This window comes from Diabrotica virgifera, chromosome 4 (genome assembly GCF_917563875.1).
Source record: "Diabrotica virgifera virgifera chromosome 4, PGI_DIABVI_V3a".
In the NCBI taxonomy this organism is placed as follows: domain Eukaryota; kingdom Metazoa; phylum Arthropoda; class Insecta; order Coleoptera; family Chrysomelidae; genus Diabrotica; species Diabrotica virgifera.
The window spans coordinates 139,363,410-139,390,070 of record NC_065446.1 but is presented as its reverse complement, the minus strand read 5'-3'; the positions used below and the strand labels follow the sequence as shown (position 1 = coordinate 139,390,070).

The 26,661-nt window shown below is 32.9% G+C and overlaps 1 protein-coding gene across 1 annotated transcript in view; it reads right to left on the bottom strand.

Moving 5' to 3' along the window:
• Positions 1-24,767, bottom strand: part of LOC114345565 (mutS protein homolog 5-like) — a 211,409-nt gene extending 186,642 nt beyond the window's left edge. The window contains exons 1-2 of the mRNA XM_050649332.1: positions 24,585-24,767; positions 560-794 (exon numbers count right to left, since the gene is read on the bottom strand). Coding sequence (XP_050505289.1) covers positions 560-794; positions 24,585-24,767 — 418 coding nt within the window. The remainder of the gene's footprint in view (positions 1-559; positions 795-24,584) is intronic.
• Between the last annotated feature and the right edge of the window lie 1,894 nt (positions 24,768-26,661).

Below are 26,661 nucleotides of genomic sequence, written 5' to 3'. Positions count from 1 at the left end.
CTCAACTATTGGAGAAAATTAGTCTCCATGTTCCCAGAACAAACGAGGCTTAATCAATATTTTTACACTAGACCCCATCGCACTAACTACGGACACAACTCCTTCATGTCCAGAACACCTAGGTTTGCTAACCAATATTCGGAAGGTTTAGATTGTTACAGTTTTAATAAAATACAGTAAAAATAAAATAAAATAAAATATTGAGCAAGAGCGCGGAGCGTAAGATGAGCGCGAACATAGTGAATACATGCCTTTAGAAAAAACTTTTGTCCACTGTTTGATAATTGAATGGTGGGCTACAACAATGTTGTAAGCGACATATTGGGTCAAAGTGAGGTTTTAATGCAATATTATTGTATATCCAAAGACCAATGCGATCATCTTTCAATCTGGCTAAAAATATTTTGCCTTCCCGGAGTTTTTCGTACCGCAATGTTGCTATCCGTATGTTCATAAATGGCTTGTCAATGTGTTTTTTTCATCTCCTGCATAATCTCGATTCTGTCGCTTACAACATTGTTGTAGCACACCATTCAATTACATAATATTAAGTACTTACTGTATTCTTTTGCGGTTGCTATGAACAAATTTGGAGGCAGCGACTGAACAGTGTCCGAAGTTGTCGTCGAATTCTGATAACTATCACCATAATTGATGATATCAATGAGTACTTTTGTGAATTCTTCGTTCCTTCCTCCCATTGTCAAAACATATTTGGGTTTAATTTCACGAAAAATACCCACTGTTACAAGATACTGGGGTTTTTCGTCGACCATTTCGTCATATACATACAGCTACAATGAATATACATGACAAATAAAGGAATAAATGGAAAAATTTATGTTCTAAAATTATTTGAATGATGGATTCTGGTATTTTTTTAAACATCTTTTATCCAGTGGCGGATCCAGATATTTGCCTTGGGAGAGGAAATTTGCCTTAAAGGGCAACTTCCAATGAAACACTAACCAAAAGACATAAAAAATATAAACCCAAACTACATACATAAAAGATATAAATAATAACTTATAGTCATTAAGTTCCCTTAATTTTCCAAATACATATAACTAGTGTGTTTATTGGGTCGAATCTAAATATAAGGCGGATAGACCATGCAATTCGGTTGAGCAATGTGGATGATTCAATACATTGTTCAGTAAAATTGAATAGCATACATACATACAGGTACTTCTTCTTCTTGATGTGCCTATCCGTGACGAATGTTGGCGATCATCATGGCAATCTTCACTTTATCTGCAGCAACGCGGAAAAGCTGCACATATCTTGTGTTGAACCAGGTTCTGAGGTTTTTTAACCAGGATGTTCTTCTTCATACTGGACCTCGCTTTCCAAATATTTTTCCTTGCAGGATGGCTTATAGGAGGACATATCTGGATTCATTTTGCATAATGTGTCCAAGGTATTCCAACTTTCGAGATTTGATGGTGGTTAGTACTTCTCGGTTCTTCTCCATTCTTCTAAGGACCTCCTTATTTTTGACCCGATCAGTCCATAGGATTTTAAGAATTCTCCGATATAGCCACATCTAAAATACTTTCATTTTCGGCACATATCTTCGTTCAAGGTACATGATTCAACACTATAAAAAAAGGACAGAGAAGACGCAGCATCTCAGCATTCTTACTTTTATACCAAGAGAAATGTTATGGCTCTTGAAAAAGGCCCCCATACGGTTGAAAATTTATCTAGCTTTTTCGATGCGTGTCCTTATCTCTTGGTTGTTGGTCCATTCTTCATTTATTATGGTGCCGAGGTAGTTGTAGTGCTTCACTCTTTCTACAGGGGTTTGGTTGATGTAGAGTTGACCTTCTGTTATCTTTTTCTTGCTGACGATCATAAGCTTTGTCTTCCTTACGTTTATATTGAGTCCATATTGTTGACTGTAATACGTGATTTTGTTCATGAGAACTTGTAGGTCTTCTAGGTTGTCCGCAAATACTATGGTGTCATCTGCATCTATCTATCTAATCAGCCCTAAACATCCATCCTTGGATATAGGTCTCCTCGTTCTGCTTCCATGCCTCTCTATCTTAGGCAATTTGCATCCATTTTGACCCTGTGTTTCTTTAGGTCATCTGACCATCGCATCTGTGGCCTTCCCCTTTTTCGTTTGTGGTTCCACGGTCTCCAATGTATAATCATCTTAGTCCATCTTTCATCCTTCTGCCGTAGGGTGTATCCGGCGAACTTCCATTTAAGCTTTGCTACTTGGGTAGAGACATCATTCACTTTTGTTTTATTACGGATCCATTCGTTTCTTTTCCTGTCTGATAGTTTAATGTTTAGCATTTGTCTTTCCATGGATCTTTCTGTCTTTGCTATTTTTTCCATATTTTCTCTTGTAAACGTCCATGTCTGAGAGCCATATATTAGAGCCGGTATCCATTCAGTAGAATACCTTTTTCAGTTTCGTGCAAAGCTTCGATAAATATTCTTTCAGAGTAAAGATTGAAAATTGGGGGGGGGGGGGGGGGCAAAATGCAGCCTTGACTCATGATTTTCACATATTTGGTGTGTTCACCGTCAACCCTGAGGTTTGCAGTCTGATTCCAGTAAAGGTTTCTAATTATTTTCAGATCTTGGTTGTTAATTCCTGCTTCTTTTAGTATTTGCATCATCTTGGCGTGTTGTACTCGATCAAACGCTTTCTTGTAATCAACCAGACATGCGTGTACGTCGCAATTAACGTCTCTGCATCTCTGGAATAAGACTTGTATTGAAAACAAAGCCTCTCTCGTACCAACAGCATTTTTGAACCCGAACTGGTTGGGTAAAATTCGACTTTCACATAGCTTGTAAATTCTCGTATGGATTATCTTTAGGAACAATTTTAGGAGATGACTCATCAGGCTTATCGTACGGTATTCATCGCATTTTTTGGCTTCTGTTTTTTTGGAAGTGCAATAAACTCAGACTCCAGCCATTCTGTTGGTATTTCTCCAAAGTTGTATAATATGTTCGTTGAATATCTTCGTTGTCCATCAGTTTGAGAAATTCTGCTTGTATATTATCGGGACCTGCTGCTTTGCCATCCTTTAGCCGTTCAAGTATAACGTAACGCAGGTTGGGGGGGGGGGGGTCAAAAATCTTCAAAAATCGCGTTACGTAATACTTGAACGCTCCCTTAGCTGTGTTATGTCAGAATAAACTTCCTGCTGTATTGGTCCATCATTTACCTCTTCTTCTAGCTCAAAGGTGTTATCTCTTTGGTCTTCAAATAGTTTTTCTAGATATCTATTCTTTCCACGTTCTAATTTTACTGTTTGTCTAAGATGATGTTTCCATCAGAATCAGTTAAATTTCATTTCTGTCTCCGCCTTGGTCCACCTGTGAGTTCTTTAACTTTCCTATGTAGGTACATTTTGACTATGTATTTTGACTGTAGAGTCTCAATTTCTTGGCATCTCTCCATTGCTTCTTTTTCGTTCGCTTCTCTAATTTTCCTTCTTATTGATATATTCATTGTTTTATATGTGTTGGGGCCATTTTTGGCATTTCTTCTTTCGTCCATTGGTCTCAGGATCTCATCTGTCATCCATGATTTCTTCTTGGTTAATTTATCTGCCTTTAAGTGTTTATCCTTTAGATTTTGAACTATTTCGGTCATCTGTTTGATCATTTGTTCTTCGTTCGATTCGTCTCTAATTGCAGTCACTTGTTCGTTTAAAGTGGCTTAAACCCTCATTTTCGTGTCAGGGTCTTTTAGCATATGTAGGTCGTATGATTGTGATTTCTTTTTCTGCACTATTTTGAGTTTGACGCGAAATATTGCCACCAGTGGAACGTGGTTCGTCTCTAAGTCTGCTCCAGGATAAGTCTTAACAGATGTAAAGCTGTTTCGGAATCTTTTGTTTGCTAAAATGTAATCTATTTGATTTTTAATAATTCTCCCGGGTTTGTCTTGAGGGGATTTCCACGTGTACAGTTTTCGAGGTGGTAACTGAAAAAATGTATTGGTGACAACGAGTTCTGAGTCTTCTTCGAATTTTTCTAGGAGGTCTCCTCTGTCGTTTCTGACTCCAGGTCCATGTGCGTCGATGTACTGCCGATGTATGTACATATAGGTACACGTCTCAATTATTTTCTATTAAATTCGGTTGAACAATGTGGATGATTCAACTCGTGATTTTTATATAAGTCGAGAAATATCTGAGTCTTTTCGTCTATCCATCTATGCACCATTATTAAGAGGATGGGTCTTAAATGCTATTTAAATTAGATTTATTTTTTCGAATCCTGAGAAAACTAATAAGTATATTTGAAAAATTTAAACGCAGAATGAAAGAATACGTTATTACCGAGGGCCGAAAGTCCCTGAAAACTTCTATAATGTTTATTTTAATAAGTTACAGGGGTGAAAAACTAACAGAAAATTTAGTTTTTTTTTTTAATTTCAAATATCTCATTCAAAAGAAACGTTTTATTCATTCTAAGGGACTTTCGGCCTTCGGTAATAAAGTAATATTTTATTCTGCGTTTAAATTTTTCAAAAATAATACTTATTAGTTTATTCAGGATTCGAAAAAAATGATTACATTTAAAATACATTGAAAATTTTGACAGGCGTCAAAATGTTGCATTTTGTTCCTTTCCCCTTAAATGGAATTATTATGTATTTCTTTAAATAAAATACGAAACTCACACATTACAAGTCAAAATGAAATAAACGGTTGAATCGAAGACAATCGACAAAACTTGTATAGGTATACATATACGCGTCAATGTGGATGAATCATCAAAGTTGTTCAACGAAGTTGAACAAAAGCAGAAATTGTCTCAACTTTTTTCAACATTTATTTGAATAGGGCTTTTCATCGATTGTCATTTGTTTCGAGCTTCTGTCATATTGTTGCATAATCTGTGTATAATATTAATATACACGGATTATACGACACATTACAGAAGCTTGAACAAATGACTGAATGAAAAGCCCTATTGCAAAATACATGGTTCATTTTGGTTGAATCATCCACATTGTTCAACCGAATTCTTCTTATTCTTCTTCTTTTTGTATAGACATTGTTTTGGCCTCATTAAATTTATTTCATTCGAAGTACCTGGCTTATTTTCTTGCCCAGATATTGTACTAAATTTTTTGTTTTCTCTTTAATTACCTTTCGTTAGTACTAACTAGTCGTGGCTCTTAGTAAGTAAGAACAAATTGAATTGTTAAGTCGTTTCGTATAGTAACAAGTGCCGCCATAAAAAACGCCGGTTTCAGTTATAGTAAAAAATAAATTAACCATTTCTCCCTCCTTCCTTCACCTTACTAATAACTGAAGACTTCTCGACCTACCAGTTAAAATAAGGTAAGAATTTTTTGTTAATATTTCCCTACAGTCCGCTTTAAATTTGATTGCGTAATAAACCAGCATCGCCTAATCGCTACCCCATAAGTTTGGCCTTCTAGCCGGATCCTCTTGAATCAATTTCGTTGTTGTTTTGCCGGTTCAAGATCTATTGTATTTTTCGCATTGGATTAATTTATTTAAAATTATAATTGCAATCGGTATATTATATTTTGTCGTGTTAAAATCTAATTAAATCGTAGTGTACCCTTTTTTTGTCGTGTATCGAAAAACCTTGTTCTTCGGTCGACTATAGCTAGGACATTGAATTCGTGTTTTTGCTTCTGAACCCATCGCTTAGTGAAATCGATTTTGATTAAGTAAATATATTTGATTTGGATATTTTGCAAACCTAAAAATAATTTGTTTGGATTTAGTTTAATAAAATTTTAGTAATTGTTGAAAAAATATACACCTAACTACTATTCTTGACATATTTTGGTTTTTGTTCCATTTTATTTCTTCATCATTGATAATTTTTTGAAAGAATTTCAATATTTATTATTAAACATGCCTAAAAGTCAAAACGAACTAAAATTGGAGCGATTATGCTCTAAACGTGAAACTATCTTTCGTAGGGCTCAATTATGTTACGATGCCGGGTCGGCCTTAGAAAAAGATCCAGAAAATGCCTCAAAAATGCGTAACTTTGCAGTTAGATATAGTACTTTCGAAAAAACTCTATCAGAATATGAGGAAATTGTTCAAGATATCGTTATATTAAAACAAGAGATGGAGCCAGATGCTGGCGTTGCTTACCATACGCATTTAGATGCATTTTATGATCTCTATTCCAATATTGAATATTTAGCTTCATTATTAATAAATAAACCTGCTGTTTTGAGTAATAATCCCAATAGTACTAATAATTCTAATATTAAAATGCCCAAATTTGAATTAGTTAAGTTTGATGGTGAAGATATATCTCTGTGGCCTGTTTTCTATGAAAATTTCAAACAATTTGTTCATAACAAAATAGAATATCCCAAGTCCGATAAGCTACAGTATTTGTTGAGTTGTATTTCCGGGAAAGCCTTGAAAAGCTGTAGCTCAATAGAACCCATTCCTAATAATTATAATATTATTTGGAATATGCTTGTTGAAAGATATAATGATAAAAAATATTTGTTTAATCTCTATATGGATCGAATTGTTAATTTTCGCGGTTTGCAATCTAATAATCCATCCTATTTGGAAATATTTTTGGAAAAGTTTGATACTAATGTTTCTGTACTAAAACGATTAAATCTCGATAATTTAGTTGATCATATTTTAACTTATTTAGCTATGTTAAAATTACCACAAGATACCATAGATTCATTTGATTTAATAAGAAATAATAATGATTTACCCGCTTACGATGATTTATTGAAATTTTTACGCCAACGTAGTAAATCTCTTATTAAAAATGATAGATCAAGGAATTCCAAAAATAATTTTTTGTTTCAAAAACCGAACAAATCGTTTCATTTGCAAGAACAGAATAAGTATTCCTCTATAGATTGTGTTGTTTGTAAAAAAGGCCCACATTTAATCAAAGACTGTAAGCACTTTTTAGGGCTACCATTTGAATCCAGATTTAAATTAGTGAAGGAAAATAATTTATGTTTAAATTGTTTTTCTTCAAAGCATCGAGTATCCAATTGTCCGTCAAAATTTTCTTGTGTTGTGTGCAAAGCTAGGCACCATTCCAAGTTGCATAAGCCAAATACTACTCGGCCTAATGAAAATGTTCCATTTCCCTCCACTAGTACTGAGCCTACCTCTGGTTCTTCTGATAATCCTTCTAGTTTACATGTCCGCCATTCTAAAAATATCCCAAATGAATCAGAATCGAGTTCTGTTAGTCTGTTTGGGACATTAATGGTTAAAGTTGTTGATAAATGGGGTAGTGCTCACAAGGTTAGATTTTTGTTAGATAGTGGTTCTTCTGCTAATTTTCTTACTTTTGATTGTTCCCGAAAATTAGGCCTAAGTTATTCGAAATTAAATTTGACAGTCTCTGGTATAGGAGGATCAACCACCCCGATAGTAGGTAAAACCAACATTGTTATCTTTTCCCATTTTGATAAAAAAATACAATATCCTATAGAAGTGTTGCTTATAGACACAATCTCTAATAAGTTGCCAGATCAACCAGTTGATAAAGACTGTATTAACAGTATAGAACACTTGAACTTAGCTGACCCGCATTTCTTTTTTCCTGGAAAGATAGATGGTATTTTAGGCTTATCTGTCTTCTCAAATATCATTGGTTGTAATAGAGTGTCGTGCGAAGGTTCTCTATCAGCTATTGAAACTAGTTTAGGTTATGTAGTCATGGGCTCAGCTGCACCAAATTTTGAAAAAATCCACACATATTTGTCTTTCGTCTGTAACCCTTTGTTGAATTTAGATTCCTTGGTCGAAAGAATGTATGAATTAGAGGATTTGCCCACTATTACTAATAGTTCATCAGAAGATGAAATTTGTGAAAATTTATTTTTAGAAAATGTATGTAGAGATGCAGATGGTAGATACACAGTTTCGTTGCCGTTCCAAAATGATCCTAATGTACTGGGTGATTCTTTTGTTCTTGCTAAAAATAGATTGTTGTCCTTAGAAAATCGCCTCGCGCCAAACCCAGAACTTAGAAAACTTTACTGTGATATTTTTCAAGACTATTTAGACCAAAAGCACATGAGTTTAGTTCCCATTCAAACCATTGATTCGTTGTCGTATTATATTCCCCATCATTGTGTTTTTAAACCAGATAGCCCTTCCACTCCTTGTAGAATAGTCTTTGATGCCTCTATGAAAACTAGTAAAGCACCGTCATTAAATGAAATTCTTTATAAAGGTCCAAAATTACAAAATAATCCTACCACAATATTGTTGAATTTTCGTCTTTTTCCAATCGCAATTGTCGCTGATTTGAAACAAATGTATAGGCAGATAAAAGTGGTTGAATCTCATTGTTCGTTTCAAAGAGTTTTGTGGAGATTTGATACCAATGATCCTATTTCTATTTTCCAATTAAATACTTTAACTTTTGGAGTAAAATCCTCACCATATCTTAGTCTCAGGGTAATAAAACAATTATGTAATGAAGAATCTAAAAATTTTCCTGATGCTATCATCCCAATTTTAAGGGATATGTATGTAGACGATTTTATTAGCAGCTTTCCAAATGTTTCTGAAGCTATAGTTACACACACTCAGTTAGTAAATTTATTTCAAAAAGGTGGTTTTAAATTAACCAAATGGATGTCGAACTCGAACGATCTACTAGCGACAATTCCTGAACCCCTTCAATTGGTCAAAACCAAACAATTTGATAAATCAGTCTCCAAGGTGTTAGGATTGCAATGGGCAGAAAAATGTGACAATTTTAGTTTTGGGTTAGAAATACCCTCATCGACCCATTGTACAAAAAGAAACATGCTCTCACTTGTTGCTCGTATGTTTGATCCCTTGGGATTCCTATCTCCTATAACCCTCTTGCTTAAAATTTGGATAAAGAAACTTTGGACTCTAAAGGTAGATTGGGATAGCACCGTACCAAAAGAAATCGAAATAGCATGGGAAAAGTTTCAAAATGAATTTCATGTCCTATACAAAATACAAATTCCACGCCATATAGCAGTTACACCTAATTCGTCGTTGTCTTTTGTAGGATTTTCAGACGCAAGTGCTGCTGGATATGCAGCCATTGTTTATTCCAGGGTTGTTAATTGTACAGGTCAAGTTAAAGTTACTTTACTGTACTCTCAATCTAAAGTATCTCCAATGTCTAAAATAACTCTTCCTCGATTAGAGCTTTGTGGAGCGTTTCTTCTCTCGAAGCTTCTTTCACATGCTATTGAAACTTATTCTCCTAGACATAATATTGATACAATTTTTGCCTTAAGTGATTCCATGATTGTATTAAATTGGATAAAGTCCTCAGAGAAAAATCTCAAAATATTTGTTCAAAATAGAGTTGTTACAATTCATAAGATGGTTCCGTCAGAGTATTGGTTTTTTGTTCCTGGAAAGGAAAATGTTGTTGATTGCGCCTATCGAGGTTTGTTTCCTTCTTCGTTAGTCAACCATCCCACATGGTTTACTGGTCCAAATTGGTTACTGTTGGAGCCAGAATATTGGCCTATTCAGTCTGTCAACGGACAGGAAATTATGATTTGTGATTCTGAATATAGATCACAAACCTTCTTTGGTAATGTCACTCGTGTAATTTCTCCGCTATATACTCTTATTGAATATTTTTCCAGTTGGTCGAAACTTTTAAATTCCACAGTATACGTATTGAGATTTCTTAGAAAATTGCCTTTAAATAAACGGATATCTCTATTTGATTTAAAAATTGCAGAAATTGAATTAATTCGAGCTGTCCAGCAAAAACATTTTTCTGAAGAATATAAAGCCCTTTCTCAAAATCTCGTTGTAAAATCTTCCATACGTCGTTTGAATCCATTTATTGAAAATGGAATAATTAGAGTAGGTGGACGTTTGTCCAACTCCCAATGTAGTTTTGAACAAAAACATCCGATTTTGTTGCCCAAAGCCGATCCTTTAACCATTTTGTTAATAGATTATTTCCATAAATTGCATTTACATGCTGGAGCGTATTTGTTGCAAAATCTTCTGAGAACAAATTATTGGATACTATCTAATCGTCAGGCCATCAGAAATAGAATTTGGAGATGTAATCGTTGTTTTCGTCTTAATCCTAAACCTACCTATCCTATGATGGCTGACTTACCCGCCGTAAGAGTCAATCAGGCAAAAGCCTTTTTACACACTGGTGTAGATTATACTGGTGCGTTTTCCATTACTATAGGAAAATATCGTGGCGTAAAAACTCAAAAGGCTTACGTATGTTTGTTTGTTTGTCTAAGTACGAAAGCCATACTTCTTGAGTTAGCCTCCTCGCTCTCTACAGATTGTTTCTTAGCCGCTTTCAAAAGATTTTTATCTCGCCGTGGAAATTGTAAGGTTTTATATTCAGATAATGGCACAAATTTTGTTGGTGCCAAAAGAGTCCTCGATGAAATATATCAATTAACTACTTCAAAAACTTATAAAGATGCATTCCAACAGGAACTTAATAATACCAAAATTTCTTGGAAAATGAACGTACCTTATGGCAGTCACTTCGGTGGTATTTGGGAAAGCAATATAAAAAGTGTAAAACTTCATTTAAGTAGAGTTGTGGGGAATCAGATCCTTACTTACGAAGAATTTTTAACTGTTCTGACACAAATCGAGTGTCTTTTGAATTCGCGTCCTCTTTGTGTTCAAAGTAATGACCCTGAAGATCCAGTCGCGCTGACTCCATCGCATTTTTTATGTACAGAACCTTTAGTGTCATTACCCTCGATGGATATTGATCTTGATAAAAATATGAGTACTTTGAAAAGATATAAATTACTAGATTGCATTGTTCAACATTATTGGAAAAAATGGCATTCAGAATATTTGTCTTCTATGCAGTCTCGTTTAAAATGGAACACTAACTCGAATCCTCCCAAAGAGGGAATGGTAGTTATAATAAAAAATGAAACTATCCCACCTTTACAGTGGCCTCTGGCAGTCATAGAGACTTTGTATCCTGGAAAAGATGGGATTGTTCGAATCGTAAAAGTGCGAACCAAGCACGGTAGTTACATGCGCCCAGTCGTTAAACTGTGTCCTCTACCCAGTCAATAAACTGGAGAGGATTTTTTTATTTTATTTGACAGTTAAAATTTTACTTTAGGGTGATGGGTTCATGTGCAGACTTAGCATATTAAAATTAAATTAGTTTTCGTTGATTTTTCGTTATTTTTCTTTTATTTTAAAAATAAACTCGGGGGGCAGGATGTTTTGGCCTCATTAAATTTATTTCATTCGAAGTACCTGGCTTATTTTCTTGTCCAGATATTGTACTAAATTTTTTGTTTTCTCTTTAATTACCTTTCGTTAGTACTAACTAGTCGTGGCTCTCAGTAAGTAAGAACAAATTGAATTGTTAAGTCGTTTCGTATAGTAACAAGTGCCGCCATAAAAAAACGCCGGTTTCAGTTATAGTAAAAAATAAATTAACCCTTTCTCCCTCCTTCCTTCACCTTACTAATAACTGAAGACTTCTCGACCTACCAGTTAAAATAAGGTAAGACTTTTTTGTTAATATATTTGATTGCGTAATAAACCAGCATCGCCTAATCGCCACCCCAGACATGATTCTGTCTGTTTTTTCAATGTGCCTCTAGTAAGTTGTCGTTCCATCGTTTTCGTGGTTTTCCCACTGATCGTCTTCCTATTGGGGAACCGTCTCTCGCTGTCCTGACTACCCTATTTGTTGTCATTCGGCTTATTTGGTCATTCCATTCTATTCTTCTGTTTCTTACCCAGTTATTATCCACCTTTCATCTCCGTCGTATATCTGTACTTTTAGCCAGGAGCGTCATTTGAAATTTTGATTGGGAGGGGGGGCAAGCATTATATATACAATACATTATATATGATGTAATGATGAAAATTGATGTATTTTTTGTAAATTTCAGTCATTTTCAGGGTCGGGGGGGGGGGCAAATGCCCCCTGACCCTATCAAATAGAGCCCCTGCTTCTAGCTCTGTCACATAGAGTCTTACCATCGATTTTTTTTCATCTCCGCTGTTTCGAGCAATCTTTTTGTACTCTGTGTGTCGGGTTGTGTTTTTGCCGCGTATATCATTATTGGTCTGATGACTGTTTTGTAAATTCTGCCTTTCATTTATTTTCCGATAATTTTATTTCTCCATATTGTGTCATTCAGGCAACCTACGGCTCTGTTTGCTCTATTCACTTGATCTTCCACTTCTGTTTAGAGTCTTCCGTAGCTAGATAGTGTGATGCCTAGGTATTTAAACTCCATCACTTGTTCTATTATCTGACCTTCCAGCTCGAATTTACATCTTATTGGATCTGCTGTTATAACCATGCATTTTGTCTTTTTTGAGGAAATTAACATGTTAAATTTTTTTGGCGATTATGTTGAATTGGTGCAGCATACGTTGTAAATCATCTTCACTTTGAGAGATTAGTATTGCATAGTCCGCATAGCAGATTATTTTAAGTTGTTTTTCTCCTATTTGGTATCCTTTTTTAGTTCTTACTTTTTTTATCATTTCGTCTATGATCAGGTTGAACCGAATTAAATGGTGTATTTCCTCTTTTATATCCAAACATGACAGTAGATATTGGGACCGTGCAAGTTCGGCAAAGCGACACCTATTTCTACGCTCTGCAACTTTATTCGCACTTTTAATGATATTGGCCAATTATATTAATCCTGGTTACTGGATAATTGTCAAGGCCATAGTCCAAAAAAATAATAAGAAGAAAAAATAAGATTCAGGTTATGTTATTAAAACGTAAACAATTGTATGTAGTAAATAAAATTAGTTATTAAAATGCAGTAGTGCAAGCAAAATACAATTAACTAAATTTACCTTTATATAATAATTGCATATCATATCATGTGGAGCAACATATAATTTTTCTTCTTCAATGACATTAGATATGAAATGTACGTCAATTTGACAATTTCAATTGACAATATGAATTATTTAAGAAAGTTGCAATATTTCTCCGCTATTCGCGCACGATCGTTTCTCAATTAGGGAATCCAACGAGCTGTCAAACTATTCCAATATGTCTGGCGGCTGGCATGAATACATTGAAGGCATATGATAGTATAGTGTTATTTTAGTACTTTAAAGTAATTTTCTTATTTTATGTCCGTGTAAATATTGCTAAATACTTCTGTGACATAGTAAAAAATATTGCTTACGTCAATAAACTTTAATAAGTAGTTAAAAAGTTTTAATTAAGTAATTTGGAAGATTGAAGAAAGCTAGGTTAACAAATTTTATGTTTTATAAGTTTAATAAAAAATAATATTGAGCATCCCTAAAATTAGATTTTAGGTAAAATCATCGGGGTAATATATATTTTATTATTTTAGGTACCTAGTAATACCACATTGTATCTTAAATTTGAAATTTTAATTTAAATAAAGTATCCAATAAAATCGCTTGTGTGCAGTGTTGCCAGAGAAATTTTTGTAAATGCACCGGAATGACTAGAATAGTGACACAAAGTACTAAACCAACACATTTTGTACAAAAACTTAAAAAAACGTCGTTTAATATTATTTGAAGCAAATTTCTTATGTCACAAAATTTTAGGTTTTTACTTTAGGAGACTTTAGTATCGAAAGTTTGGTTGTTAATTGTATCAAATTGGTACAATTGTAACAACTCTGGCAACGCTGAATTGCCTGCCAGTCGTCCTGTCATTAAAAATCAGGTGGTTTGGATTGCCTAATTCCCTTCCAAGTCCTTGCACACCGCGAATAGGCGAGCAGCACACCCGTAATTTGAAGCTTAGAAATCGAAAAAGCGACCATGATAGATGAATGGCAAATTTTGGTTATTCTTTACATTTTCGAGGTCGGTGAATCCGAATATGAAGTTTATTTTTATCTAGAGTTGGTGGAACATGTTCAAAAATCTAATTTTATGAAAAAATTCAAAAAATCAATTTTGATGATTTTTCATATTTACCTCGCTGTATCTTTGGACACTGTAAATATTTCCTTTTGAAAATTTTACTGTATCATCTTTCAAGTATTTAGATGACAACAAATTTTGTCCAAAATGTTTAAACACATTAAAAGAGGGGTTGTTAATTTTTAAACATTTTGACGTCAGATTTCGTTAGTTTCATGTTTATTTAAAAAAGTTGAGTGACAAACTTTTTAGTTTATAACTTTAACCAACACAACAATAAAATATAATTCATGAAAAAGTTTTCTGGAAAATTTCAAGTCAAAATATGTAACAAGAAAAAAGTTATGTGACTTTATAGACGAGTGGCACTCTTCAAAAAAACGCTTATTTCTCGAGATACTGAGTACGGTGTGGTGAATGGCTAATTTTGGTCTTACTTTATGTTTTTGATAGTGCTGAAAACGAAAATAAGATTTATTTTAAATTTTAGATGGAGGAACATTCTCAAAAAGGAATTTTACCCTAAAAATAAAAAAAATGAAATCACGTTTGTCTTAAAATTAAAAGTTTCATTATTTTTTTTTTCTATAAAACATGTTATTCTTTGTACCCTATATTTTAACATAAACTTGATGTAAAAGCTAAATTTCAAATTTTGTCACTCAACTTTTGCTCAACTTTGAAATTCAGAAATCTGCACCTTTCACTTTAAACAATTCATAACTTTTATGATAATGGGACAGAAATATTGAAACAGGTACCATTGTCTTCAGAAAGGTAAGAAATATATTATACTTTAAAAATTTCAGAAAAAGATATTAAAATGTAATAGAGTTATTAAACGCAAAAAATGTGATTTTATTTTTTTTAAGGTAAAATTGCGATTTTGCAAATGTCCCCACGTAAAATTTAAAATAAACCTAATTTTCATTTTCGACACCATCAAAAATATAAAGTATGACCAAAATTAACCATTCACCACACCGTGGTCATTTGCACCATACAGTATCTTGAGACATAAGCGTTTTTTGTGGTGTGCCGCTCGTCTATAAAGTCACATAACTTTTTTCCTATTACATATTTTGACTTAAAATTGTCTAGAAAACTTCTTCATGAATTATGTTTTATTGCTGTTTTGGTCAAAATTATAAGCTTAAATGTTTGTCACTTAACTTCTTTTAGTAAACATGAAACTAACGAAATCTGACGTCAAAATGTTTAAAAATTAACAACTCCTTTTTTAATTTGTATAAACATTTTGTATAAAGCTCGTTGTTATCTAAGTACTTGAAAAATGACACAGTCAAATTTTCAAAGCGAAAATATTTACAGGGATCAAAGATACAGCGAAGTAAAGTTGAAAAATCATCAAAATTGATATTAGCATTTTTGCATAAAATTTGATTTTTGAACATGTTCCACCAATTCTAGATAAAAATAAACTTCATATTCAGATTCAGCGACCTCGAAAATATAAAGAACCACCAAAATTGGCAATTCACCTTAAAGTTGATTTTCGTGGTCGGTATAACGTAATTTTAGGGGTTGCTGCCGCTCGCCTAATAGTAATTCATACATAATACCAGGGTCAAAAGATTCTTTTTAAGTAGATATTACAATGTTACGAAAAATGTTACAGAATAACATATTATAATTTAAAAAGACTAAGTTTTCACTCTAATGGCATATAAAACAACATAATGCTATTCTACATCCCACCAGAATGAAAACAATGGGAACCTTCTCTGGTTACACTTTCGAGACTTCTACAATTTGCAAGCCATACGGATGCTGAGACTAAGGAAGATGAGGGAATTCTACAATTTACAATTCACGTCCAATCTGCTCAGGGGGGGAAAGTTCCAACGAGAATGGTTCCCTTCGTACTCCAATCAGAGTAAATGTAAATCAAAAATGAATAACCATTTTCAATTTCGTTGCAAAACGAAAATACAGCCGAACCATATTGTAGTCCAATCAGAGAGTGCAGTAAGCACCTCTACCGGTTTCGAAACTTATTAGTCTCTCATCAAGAGGCACATATGCTGCTCTCTCTGATCCAACCAAAACAAAACCCAGCGTGCAGCCCCGGATTGCAACGAACGAAATGGCATAGATGCCCTAGCGGCAACTGCTAGCAAAAATACTAAGTTTTCACTTTAATGGTATATTAAACAACATAATGCTATTCTACATCCCACCAAAATGAAGACAACGGGAACCTTCTCTGGTTACACCTCCGAGGCTTCTACAATTTGCAAGCCATACGGATGCTGAGACGAAGGAAGATGAGGGAATTCTACAGATGAGACGTGAATTGTAAATTGTAGAATTCCCTCATCTTCCTTCGTCTCAGCATCCGTATGGCTTGCAAATTGTAGAAGCCTCGGAGGTGTAACCAGAGAAGGTTCCCGTTGTCTTCATTTTGGTGGGATGTAGAATAGCATTATGTTGTTTAATATACCATTAGAGTGAAAACTTAGTATTTTTGCTAGCAGTTGCCGCTAGGGCATCTATGCCATTTCGTTCGTTGCAATCCGGGACTGCACGCTGGGTTTTGTTTTGGTTGGATCAGAGAGAGCAGCGTATGTGCCTCCTGATGGGTGACTAATAAGTTTCGAAACCAGTAGAGGTGCTGGCTGCACTCTCTGATTGGACTAGAATATGGTTCGGCTGTATTTTCGTTTTGCAACGAAATTGAAAATAGTTATTCATTTTTTATTATAATTTAATATACAATCAAGTAGGTATAGTCGGTTCGCTAAACTCAGACACAACTGGCTAGTGATTTTAGTAAGTAATTTTGCCAATTGGGTAAAATTGGCAAAAAAATAATTATTAAATAGTTAATAATTACTAAATAGTTAGTAATTTTGCCAATTTTGGCAAAATTGGCAAAAAACAAAAAAATTCCTACCAAAATCACTTAGCATGAGAGCTGTTAGACATTTTTGAGTAGTAGTCCAGGAACCAAAGCTTTTTAATTCGCAATTTTTACAGAATGGATCAATTTACTTGAAAATTTAGGAATAAGTAGTGAATAGTCCAAGTATCAAAATTTATATGATGCCGACAGGCGCTTTTACCATGGGGGTGGTTGCCACCCCATCTCGGGGGTGGAAATTTTTTATTATATTTTGACCACAAAAGTTAATAAAAACATTAATTCTAAGCAAACAATGTTCTATACATTTTTTTGACAAAATTAATAGTTTTTGATTTATTCGCTATCGAAAGTGTTAGTTTTATATCTAAAAAATCAATGTTTTTCGATGGTATACTCCTTTACGATTCACTCAATTTTTGCCGTAGAACAAATTTTATTAAACCAAGTTCTTGGGAATTAAATTACGTACAATTTCATATTTAAACATTTTTTCTTATCTCTGATGCTAATCTTTCTATTCTTAAGAAAATGGCATTTTTTACCTAATTGCAAACATTCGTTATTCGCTTTAAACTTCAGTTTTTTTAAAACTAATCATTCTAAGCCAGTCAAACTTCTAGAATATATTAATAATACATCAATAAAGAAGAATAAATAAGGCCAATGACTAAAAACACCGCTAAATTACATTATTATGCTTCCAATTGGATTTCTCCTTTTTTTTTTTCAAAAAAATATATTGATTTTTTAACTGTAACTTTTTTATTTTTTATCTTAGAAAGTTCGTTAAAAATAGTATATTGTACAACAAAAGAGAAAAAGACATATTTCTCACGAGTGCAGAAGTTTCGCAAATCAAGCGAGGGAGAAATATGTCGTTTTCTCACGTGTTGTACACTGTACTTTTTCTATGGATGCGTTTTTGTCAAGAGTTCAAACTTCAAAATTAAATAATTTAGGTGCTTTTATGTAGCTTATAAATTGAAATAAAATACATATTATACACATAGGTAGGTATTTAATATTCCTAATATTTATATACTTTTATTTATTTAAAATTATAGTTACCAGTTATATTTGAACAGTTTTGAAAGGTTATTCCTGCTAAGTTTTGATTTGACACATTTTATTTGACAAACATATTTGTGTTTGTATTGTGCATGTTACCATGGAAACCGCGATTATACGTATGGAACCCGTGGGAAAAAATATTTCTCACTGCAATGGCCGACTTTTCTCACAGCCTGAGAAATTGTTCGTTTTGAATGTTTGTAAGTAGTTAGAGAAGTTGCACATTGTATAGCATCCATAGAAAAAGAATTTTGTAGGTTTTTACAAGATCTATACGCTGTGAGCTCGTACGTAGAGGGGATATTTACAAATTCGCGAGCGCCAGTAGCGGCAAGTCTGTAAACGTTTACCGGAAATTTGACATAAATGTCAAAGTGATTAATTTAAAATTAAAAGTAAAAACATTAATTATAAAAAATATTAGTTGGTCAAAGCTGTGGTATATATTTTTACCTTAAATTTACTTACGTTTTAAATACTGAATTTAAGTTTTTTTAATGTTCCGTAATATGTAATTATAAATTAATCTTAGCGCCATCTACACGATAATTGTGAAAGTATCCGAAGTAAGAAATTCATATTTTATCAATAGAACGTCAAAATGATTAGCAAAATCTTAAAAAATCGATTACAATTTAATTACTTACAAGCGTTGTACATATTAAGCAATAACAATAAAATAATAAATTTAAAAATTACCAGTGAAAGTTGAATTAGTAGTCCGCTAGGAGCGACACCAGCGAAGCTCAGAGCGTATAAGGAAATTAATATTAAATCCTTTTAAAATTCTCAGTCACAAAAAGAGGTGGCATTGAAAGGGTTGGTTAAGGTAGTTTTTGCATGATATTACAAGTTTTAATTGTCAATAGCTCACTCAATTTTTGCCGTTAAAAAAATTTTGCAAACCAAGTTCTTGGGAATTAAATAAGCTACAATTTCATATTCATACATTTCTTCGTATCTCTGATGCTAATCTTTCTATTCTGAAGATAGGGGCATTTTTTACCAAACTACAAAAACTCGTTATTCGCTTTTAACTCCATGTTTTTAAAAACTAATCATTCTAAGCCGATCAAACTTCTAGAACCTATTAACAATACATAAATCAAGAAAACCAAATCAGGTCAATGACAAATTTTAATTAAGGTGGTGATTAGGGGGTTGTTTACGATCACTTTTTTGCTGAAAAAAAAATAGGGATTGACATTTTTTTCATTATAAGTCACTAAATATTTTTAGCTAGAGATTTTTTTTATTTCTGGAGATACATATTTTTAAATATTTTAAATTAGTTTTAACAAGTTATCCTCGAAAAATGCATAGTTTTCCCGTCCTTTGACTTTGAAACTACAATATTTAGCATTTGACGAAGAAGAGCCAACATATAATAAAGTATAGCTCGATTACTAAATTACTATTGGTCTTAGAGAAAATAAAAAAACGGTTTTGTTTATTTTTTCAAAAGGTACATTTTTGTTAAGTAAAGTTGTTTTGATAAAACGGAAACTTTTTGAGTTATTAGCAGAAAACTGATTAAAAACATTGATTTTTTCGATATAAAACTAACACTTTCGATAGCGAATACATCGAAAATTATTAATTTTATCAAAAAAATGTATAGAACGTTTTTTGCTTATAATGAATGTTTTTACCAACACTTGCGGTCAAAATATAATAAAAATTTCCACCCCCGAGATGGGGTGACAACCACCCCCATGGTAAAAGCGCCTTTTGGCATGATATAGATTTTGATCCTTGGACTATCCACTACTTATTCTCCAATTTTCAAGCAAATCTATCCATTCTGTAAAAATTGCAAGGTTTTGCGTCCTATTTTAAGCTTCCTTACTTGGACTAGAAGTATTTTAGGCAATCTGAAAATTTTTCAGAAAAATTCTTCCATGATAGCTTAATAGAATAATGCTGGTCTGGCTGGAGGGTAGCGGTTATTTTCCCCAAAAATCCCCCCCAAATTTAAAAAAAGGGTAAAAATTGTTATTACAAAAAATATCATTGACGTGACTTCAAAGTACATAAATTTAAATATTGAAATATGTATAAAGAAAATAAACAGGCCAGGCGATTTACGAGAGATTTTAACACTGCAAGATGCTTGCATGGGCGCCCCAGGATTATTTTCAGGGGGTGCATCTGAACTTCAGAAGATTGCATCTGAATCTGTAGATACATACTGTTAACCAGTATAAAATATACTATAATTATACATGCATAGCTATGTACTTTCTTTCCGGACAGGGGGGTGCAATTATTATTTTGACAGGGTATTTTTTAATATTAAAAATAAATGTTCTAAAAAAGACAGGTTTTTTTTGGTGAAATGTTCTAACTGCCAGGTGATAAAACTAAATACGCATACATGTGAATGAAAAGCGCTATAGGTAAGAAGCAGTATGAGAAAGAGCGTATACCGATAGCTGTGCATATTTGCAAAATTTGATTATTATAACCTTAATTATTCAATTAAATTAAATTAAATTTAAAATAAATTTAAAATTAAATTCGAAATAATACAAGCAGTACGTAAAGGTTATGGTTACAGAATGGGGAACAAAGAAATCCAAATATTATGCTATGCAGACGACGCCGCATTAATCACCGAGACAGAAGACGATCTTCAAAGCAAGGTTTAGATATCTGGGAATAGATAGATATAACTAGTTACGAAGATGTTGAAGAAATACAACAAAGCTTAAAAGCAAGTTCAGCGGCGGGATCTCTTAATGGCACAATCTGGAAGATCAAACACCGAAGACAAGACACAAAACCAAGAATCTATAAAGCAGCAATTACACCTATATGGACATATACAGCGGAGATAAGACCTGACACGTCTAAAAGGAGACGACTACTAGAAACAACAGAGATGAAAATACTTCGACGAATATCAGGGAAAAGTCTGTTGGATAGGGAGAGAAGCGAAAACTTAAGAAGAGCATGCAATATAGAAGACATAAATGGGTGGGTGACAAAACACAAACAAGAATGGAACGAACATATTAGTAGAATGGCAGAGGATAGGATAGTACGAACAGCACGAGATAAATCACCAAATGGACGAAGAAGTATTGGCAAACCAAGAAAAAGATGGTGCGATAATTTAAACAATTTAGGAGGCTCATATTAAAGAAGAAACAAGCTTTAAAGCTTACATACAATACAAAAGAAGAAGAAGAATTATTAAATTAATATTAACAAAAAGATATCTGAGAAATCTAAAATATATAATAATTACTCCAACATTTTCAGGCACAAAAACATGGGTATCGCCAGATCACGTCGAGCGAACAAATTCGCTCCGATAGAAGACGCAAACAGCTGTCGGTATACGCACTTTCTCACACTGCTGCTTAGCTATAGCGCTTCAATTCACATGCACGCGTAATTTGTTTGATCACCTGGCAGTTAGAAAATTTCACCAAAAAAACCTAGGTCTTTTTTAAAATATTTACTTTTAATATTAAAAAATACCCTGTCAAAATAACAATTGCCCCTGTCCGGAAAGAAAGTACATAGCTATGCATATGCATATATAATTATAGTATATTTTATACTGGTTAATAGTATGTACAGATTCAGATGCAACTTTCTGAAATTCTCTGAAAATATTCCTGGGGCACAATTAAAATCTCTCGCAAATCGCCTTGCCTGTTAATTTTCTTTAAATTTGAATATTTAAATTTACTTTAAAATCACGTCAATGATATTTTTTGTAATAACAATTTTTACCATTTTTTTAACTTTGGGCGGGGCTTTTGGGGAAAATAACCGCTACCATCCAGCCAGACCGGCATTTTTGTATTAGGCTATCATGGAAGAGTCACCTGAAAAATTTTCAGGCTGCCTAAAATACCTACTCAAAAATGTCGGACATCTTGGTTATTAGTGCACCCTAATATGTCTGTGTAGATTTTGGCATTGGATCCGACCATCACTTGTAACACCGTTGCCGTATCCTCTATTTTTTCATACTATCACGTTAGAACTTTTTGTGATATTATACACTAGTGGGACACCCTCAAAAAAGCGCTTAGTTTTAGAGATACTGACCAAGGAGGGGTGAATGGCTAATTTTATTCATACTTTATATTTTCGAGGGTGCTGAAAACGAAAATGAGGTTTATTTTGAATTTTATGTGGGGGAACATTGTCAAAATCGCAATTTTAACCTAAAAATAGAAAAAAATGAAATCATGTTTTTTGCGTTTACCTCGCTACAACTCTGTTCCATTTTAATATTTTTTTCTGAAATTTTTACAGTATATGGCTCTAACATTTCTGAAGACAAAGGTACCTGCTTCAAGTTTTTATTCTTATCATGATAAAGGTTATGAATTTTTCAAAGAAAAAGGTGCGGATTTGTGCATTGCAAAGTTTAATCGCAAAAGTTGTGTGACGAAGTTTAAAATTTAGCTTCTAAATCACGTTTATTTGAAAGTAGAGAGTACAAAGAAGTTTTGTGGTAAGTTTTAGATCAAAATGTTTCATAGAAAAAAAAAATAGTACAACTTTTAATGTCTACATTAGAAATCCCCAATATAACGCTTATTTTTTGAGGGACAGAGAATCTAGGTCTAATTTCTCACCTTTAGTACTATCCTTGGATTATAATCTTTCATTTGACACCTCATTTGTTATTCTACCTAGTATAATGACGGAGAAGTAAACGTTCTTATTCGATTATTCTTGTAGGTACATTTAACATTGATTGAAATTATGGCAACACTGTGACGCACAAACATAAGATTCAGCTGTGCGTTACATAGGGTGCACTAATATCCAAGATGTCCAAAATGTCTAATAGTCTCGGACCAACTAGCCAGTTGTGTTTAGCGAAACGACTATATTCAGTTTTTGGTTATAAAATTACGGTATATGGATGACTTACTTTTAAAGGGCCTAGCCGGGTAAGATGATGAAAATGCCCACTTTCTGAAATTTTTAACCCCCTAGGTGGTCACGTGACCCACCTAGAGCCTAATTAGGCTTTTTATGTTTTTATTTTTTATCTCAGCCGCATCAAGAGCTAGCGAAAAACTTTAAATAAAAAAGTTGTAAGTTTCAAAAAGTTCTGTCCGAAATTTTTTTTTTAATTTTTGGCGGGAAATTTAAATTTTAGCACGATTTTAAAATTTTAAATGACTATAAAAAAAATAACTAAGACATTCATTTTCACGAAAAAAGTTTATAACGTGTATTTTTGCATAATGTTTCATCCTGAATTTTTTCTGATTTTTAAAATTGGTGAAACGTACTTTTTTTTCGCTTTTTGATACAATTTTATACATGGTCTTTAAAAAAAGGTAACACCGTCACTAGGATAGATAAAAACTGAGAAACAATTTTGGGGTTTGCTTAATAAAAAAATTTTGTAATGCCGTCCATTTTCAAGATTTTACGTTGAAGAAAACAAAATTTTACACGTTTTTTACGATTTTGCCGAAACTACTGGCAACATTATAATAAAATTTGGCAGGATTTAAGAGGTAGTTATTGTGAATATTTTGACATATAATTAAGAATTTTATATTCATCATTGGCGCTCATACGCATACGGGTAATGGTCTGAACTTTTTAAAGAAACAAAGATAGTACGTCACTGACATATTTCAAACTAACAATCATTTTTGAATTCCTTGTTCCATTTGTGACAAAAAATCTATCTTCCCATTTTTTCATACGACGCGTCATTTTTATGCAAGAAATAAAACATCTTAACCCTTACAAAGTATTCGAACTATACTATGTTGTTTCTATACAATCTACATTATACTCGTAACTCATAGGTACATCCATAAAAACTTTATCCATAAAATACTTTGGAAGTATTAAGATATTTTATTTTTTGCATGAAAACGGCGCATCGTATGCAAACAAGGAAAGATAGATTTTTTGTCACAAATGCAACGAAGAATTCAAAAATGATTGTTAATTATTTGTTTAAAATAAAAAGTTCAGACCATTACCCGTATGCGCGCCAATGATGAATATAAAATTCTTAATTATATGTCAAAAAATGCACAATAACTACCTCTTAAAACCTGCCAAATTTTATTACAATGTTGCCAGTAGTTTCGGCAAAATCGTAAAAAATATGTAAAATTTTATTTTCTTCAACGCCCTGTATCTTGAAAATGGATGGCATTACAAACATTTTTTATTGAGCAAACTCCAACTCTTTTTTAGTTTTTTATCTATCCTAGTGACGGTGTTACCTTTTTTTAAACACCATGTATAAAATTGTATCAAAAAGCGAAAAAAAAAAACAAAAATATGCGGTTTTTTATTTTTAAAAGTACGTTTCACCAATTTTAAAAATCTGAAAAAATTCAGGGTGATACATTACGCAAAAATACACGTTATAAATTTTTTTTCGTGAAAACGAATGTCTTATTTATTTTTTTTATACAAAATCGTCCTAAAATTTAAATTTTCCGCCAAAAAGAAAAGAAAAATTTCGGACAGAACTTTTTGAAACCTACAACTTTTTTATTTAAAGTTCTTCGCTAGCTCTCGATGCGGCTGAGATAAAAAATAAAAAGCCTAATTAGGCTCTAGGTGGGTCACGTGACCACCTAGGGGGCAAAAATTTCAGAAAGTGAGTTTCTCTATATTTGCCAAACGGTGACCTATATAGAATTCGAATCGAGTTAAGGGCATTTTTCATCATCTTACTTACATTGTGTGTATTTTAAAATTTACTAATAAATGTGCAAAATGAGTACCTGTTTATCTACTAAATTGTAATACGCTACACCAAGCTTCCCAAATCTATACAATATACACAAAAATATATTAGTCTCCTCACTGGTAGTATCATTTTTTTCTTCAAATTCTTCTATGGTATCATCTACCGGTTTACCTTTTACTTGATGCACTGTTATAATTTCCGTTGGCGGAGACGACATTGTTTACATGCATGAATAGGAACAAGTTTGTTAATACTAATTTTGACGCAAGGAAACATTTTAAATGTCAAATTAAAACAAATGACGGTCGCACAAGCCAACTTAATAATGTGGAAAATGATGTTTTCGAGAGTAACAAAAAGTATTTAGAAAATAGTGTTTTTTATATAAAAGAATAAGAATAATATGTGCGCATTGATTAAAATAACCATCGATATAATATGTTATATTATAATACAATACGAAATCTGATGGAGATGGAGTTAATAAACAATATGTAGTATGAAAAAGATGAATAAAGAAATGGACTAAATACCACCAAAACAATAAAACTAGAATATCTCGGACTATTACACGTGTAGAGAGATCAACTTGCTCCAATTGATTATGCAGGGAAAGATTCAAGGAAAAAGAAGCATAGGGAGACGCTGAGACGCAGAATATCGTGTCTGCGCAATCTGAGAGAATGGTACGGATGTACAGGGTTATTCACTATATTTTGATCCTGGTCATTGTTGGTGAGATCCAGTCTCTACGAATCGTACAATACTACGATCAGGTAGGTAATGCAGTTTTTAGTTTATAAAGTAGTCCATCGTGCCATACTATATATCGAATGCTTGTTGTAGGTACCTACATCTAAAAACACTGAAGCACAGTATTCTCTTCATTCTAAAATAGTTTTGATCTTATTAAATACTCGATGGTACTGCTGTATTGTTGAATGTTTCCTTCTAAATCCAAACTCATGATCCATTGATCCGGTATAATTAAGTTATATGGTAATCTTCCGAATGGGAATAGATATCGACGGATGTTCTGAAAAGTTCATTTGATGTAGGTACAGGGTTATTCACTATATTTTGACCCCCCTGTAAACTGCTTTATTTACAGAATTAGAAAAAAATGTAAAATGCAAAAATTATTCGATTTTTAAATTATGATTTTTTGACATAGGTATATATCGTAGTAGTGACGTCATCCATCTGGGCGTGATGACGTAATAGACTATTTTTTTAAATGAGAATAGGGGTCGTGTGCTAGCTCATTTGAAAGGTAATTCAATTCTCTATTCATTAATATAAACATTAAGATAACTATTTATACAGGGTGTCCAAAAAAATTTTTTTTGAATTAAATTAATTGACACAAAAAGAAGAATGTATGTAATTTATTTAAAATACATTTTACTGCCGTTAGAAAACAGAAATAAAAGTTTATTGCACAAATAAACATTGATTTTTGCTCAAATTCAATATTAAAACCGCCAAGAGGCAGATGGGTGGCAGCTTGAACATTGAATTTAAGTGAAAAGTAAGGTTTATTTGTCAAATAAACATTTATTTCTCTTTTTTGACAGCAGTAGAATGTATTTTGAATTAAATAAATTACATTCACATTCTTCTTTTTGTGTCAATTAATTTAATTAAAAAATTGTTTTTGAACATCCTGTATAATTAATCATGTTAATGTTTATATTACTGAATAAAGAATTGAATAGCCTTTCAAATGAGCTAGCACTCGACCCCTATTCCAATTTTAAAAAATAGTCGATTACGTCATCACGCCCAAATGGACGACGTCACTAGTACGATATATATGTCAAAAAATCATAATTTGAAAATCGAATAATTTTTGCATTTTACATTTTTTTCTAATTCTGTAAATAAAGCAGTTTACAGGGGGGTCAAAATAAAGTGAATAACCCTGTACCTACATCAAATGAACTTTTCAGAACAGCCGTCGATATCTATTCCCATTCGGAAGATTACCATATAACTTAATTATACCGGATCAATGGATCATGAGTTTGGATTTAGAAGGAAACATTCAAGAATACAGCAGTGCCATCGAGTATTTAATAAGATCAAAACTATTTTAGAAGGGAAAGAAT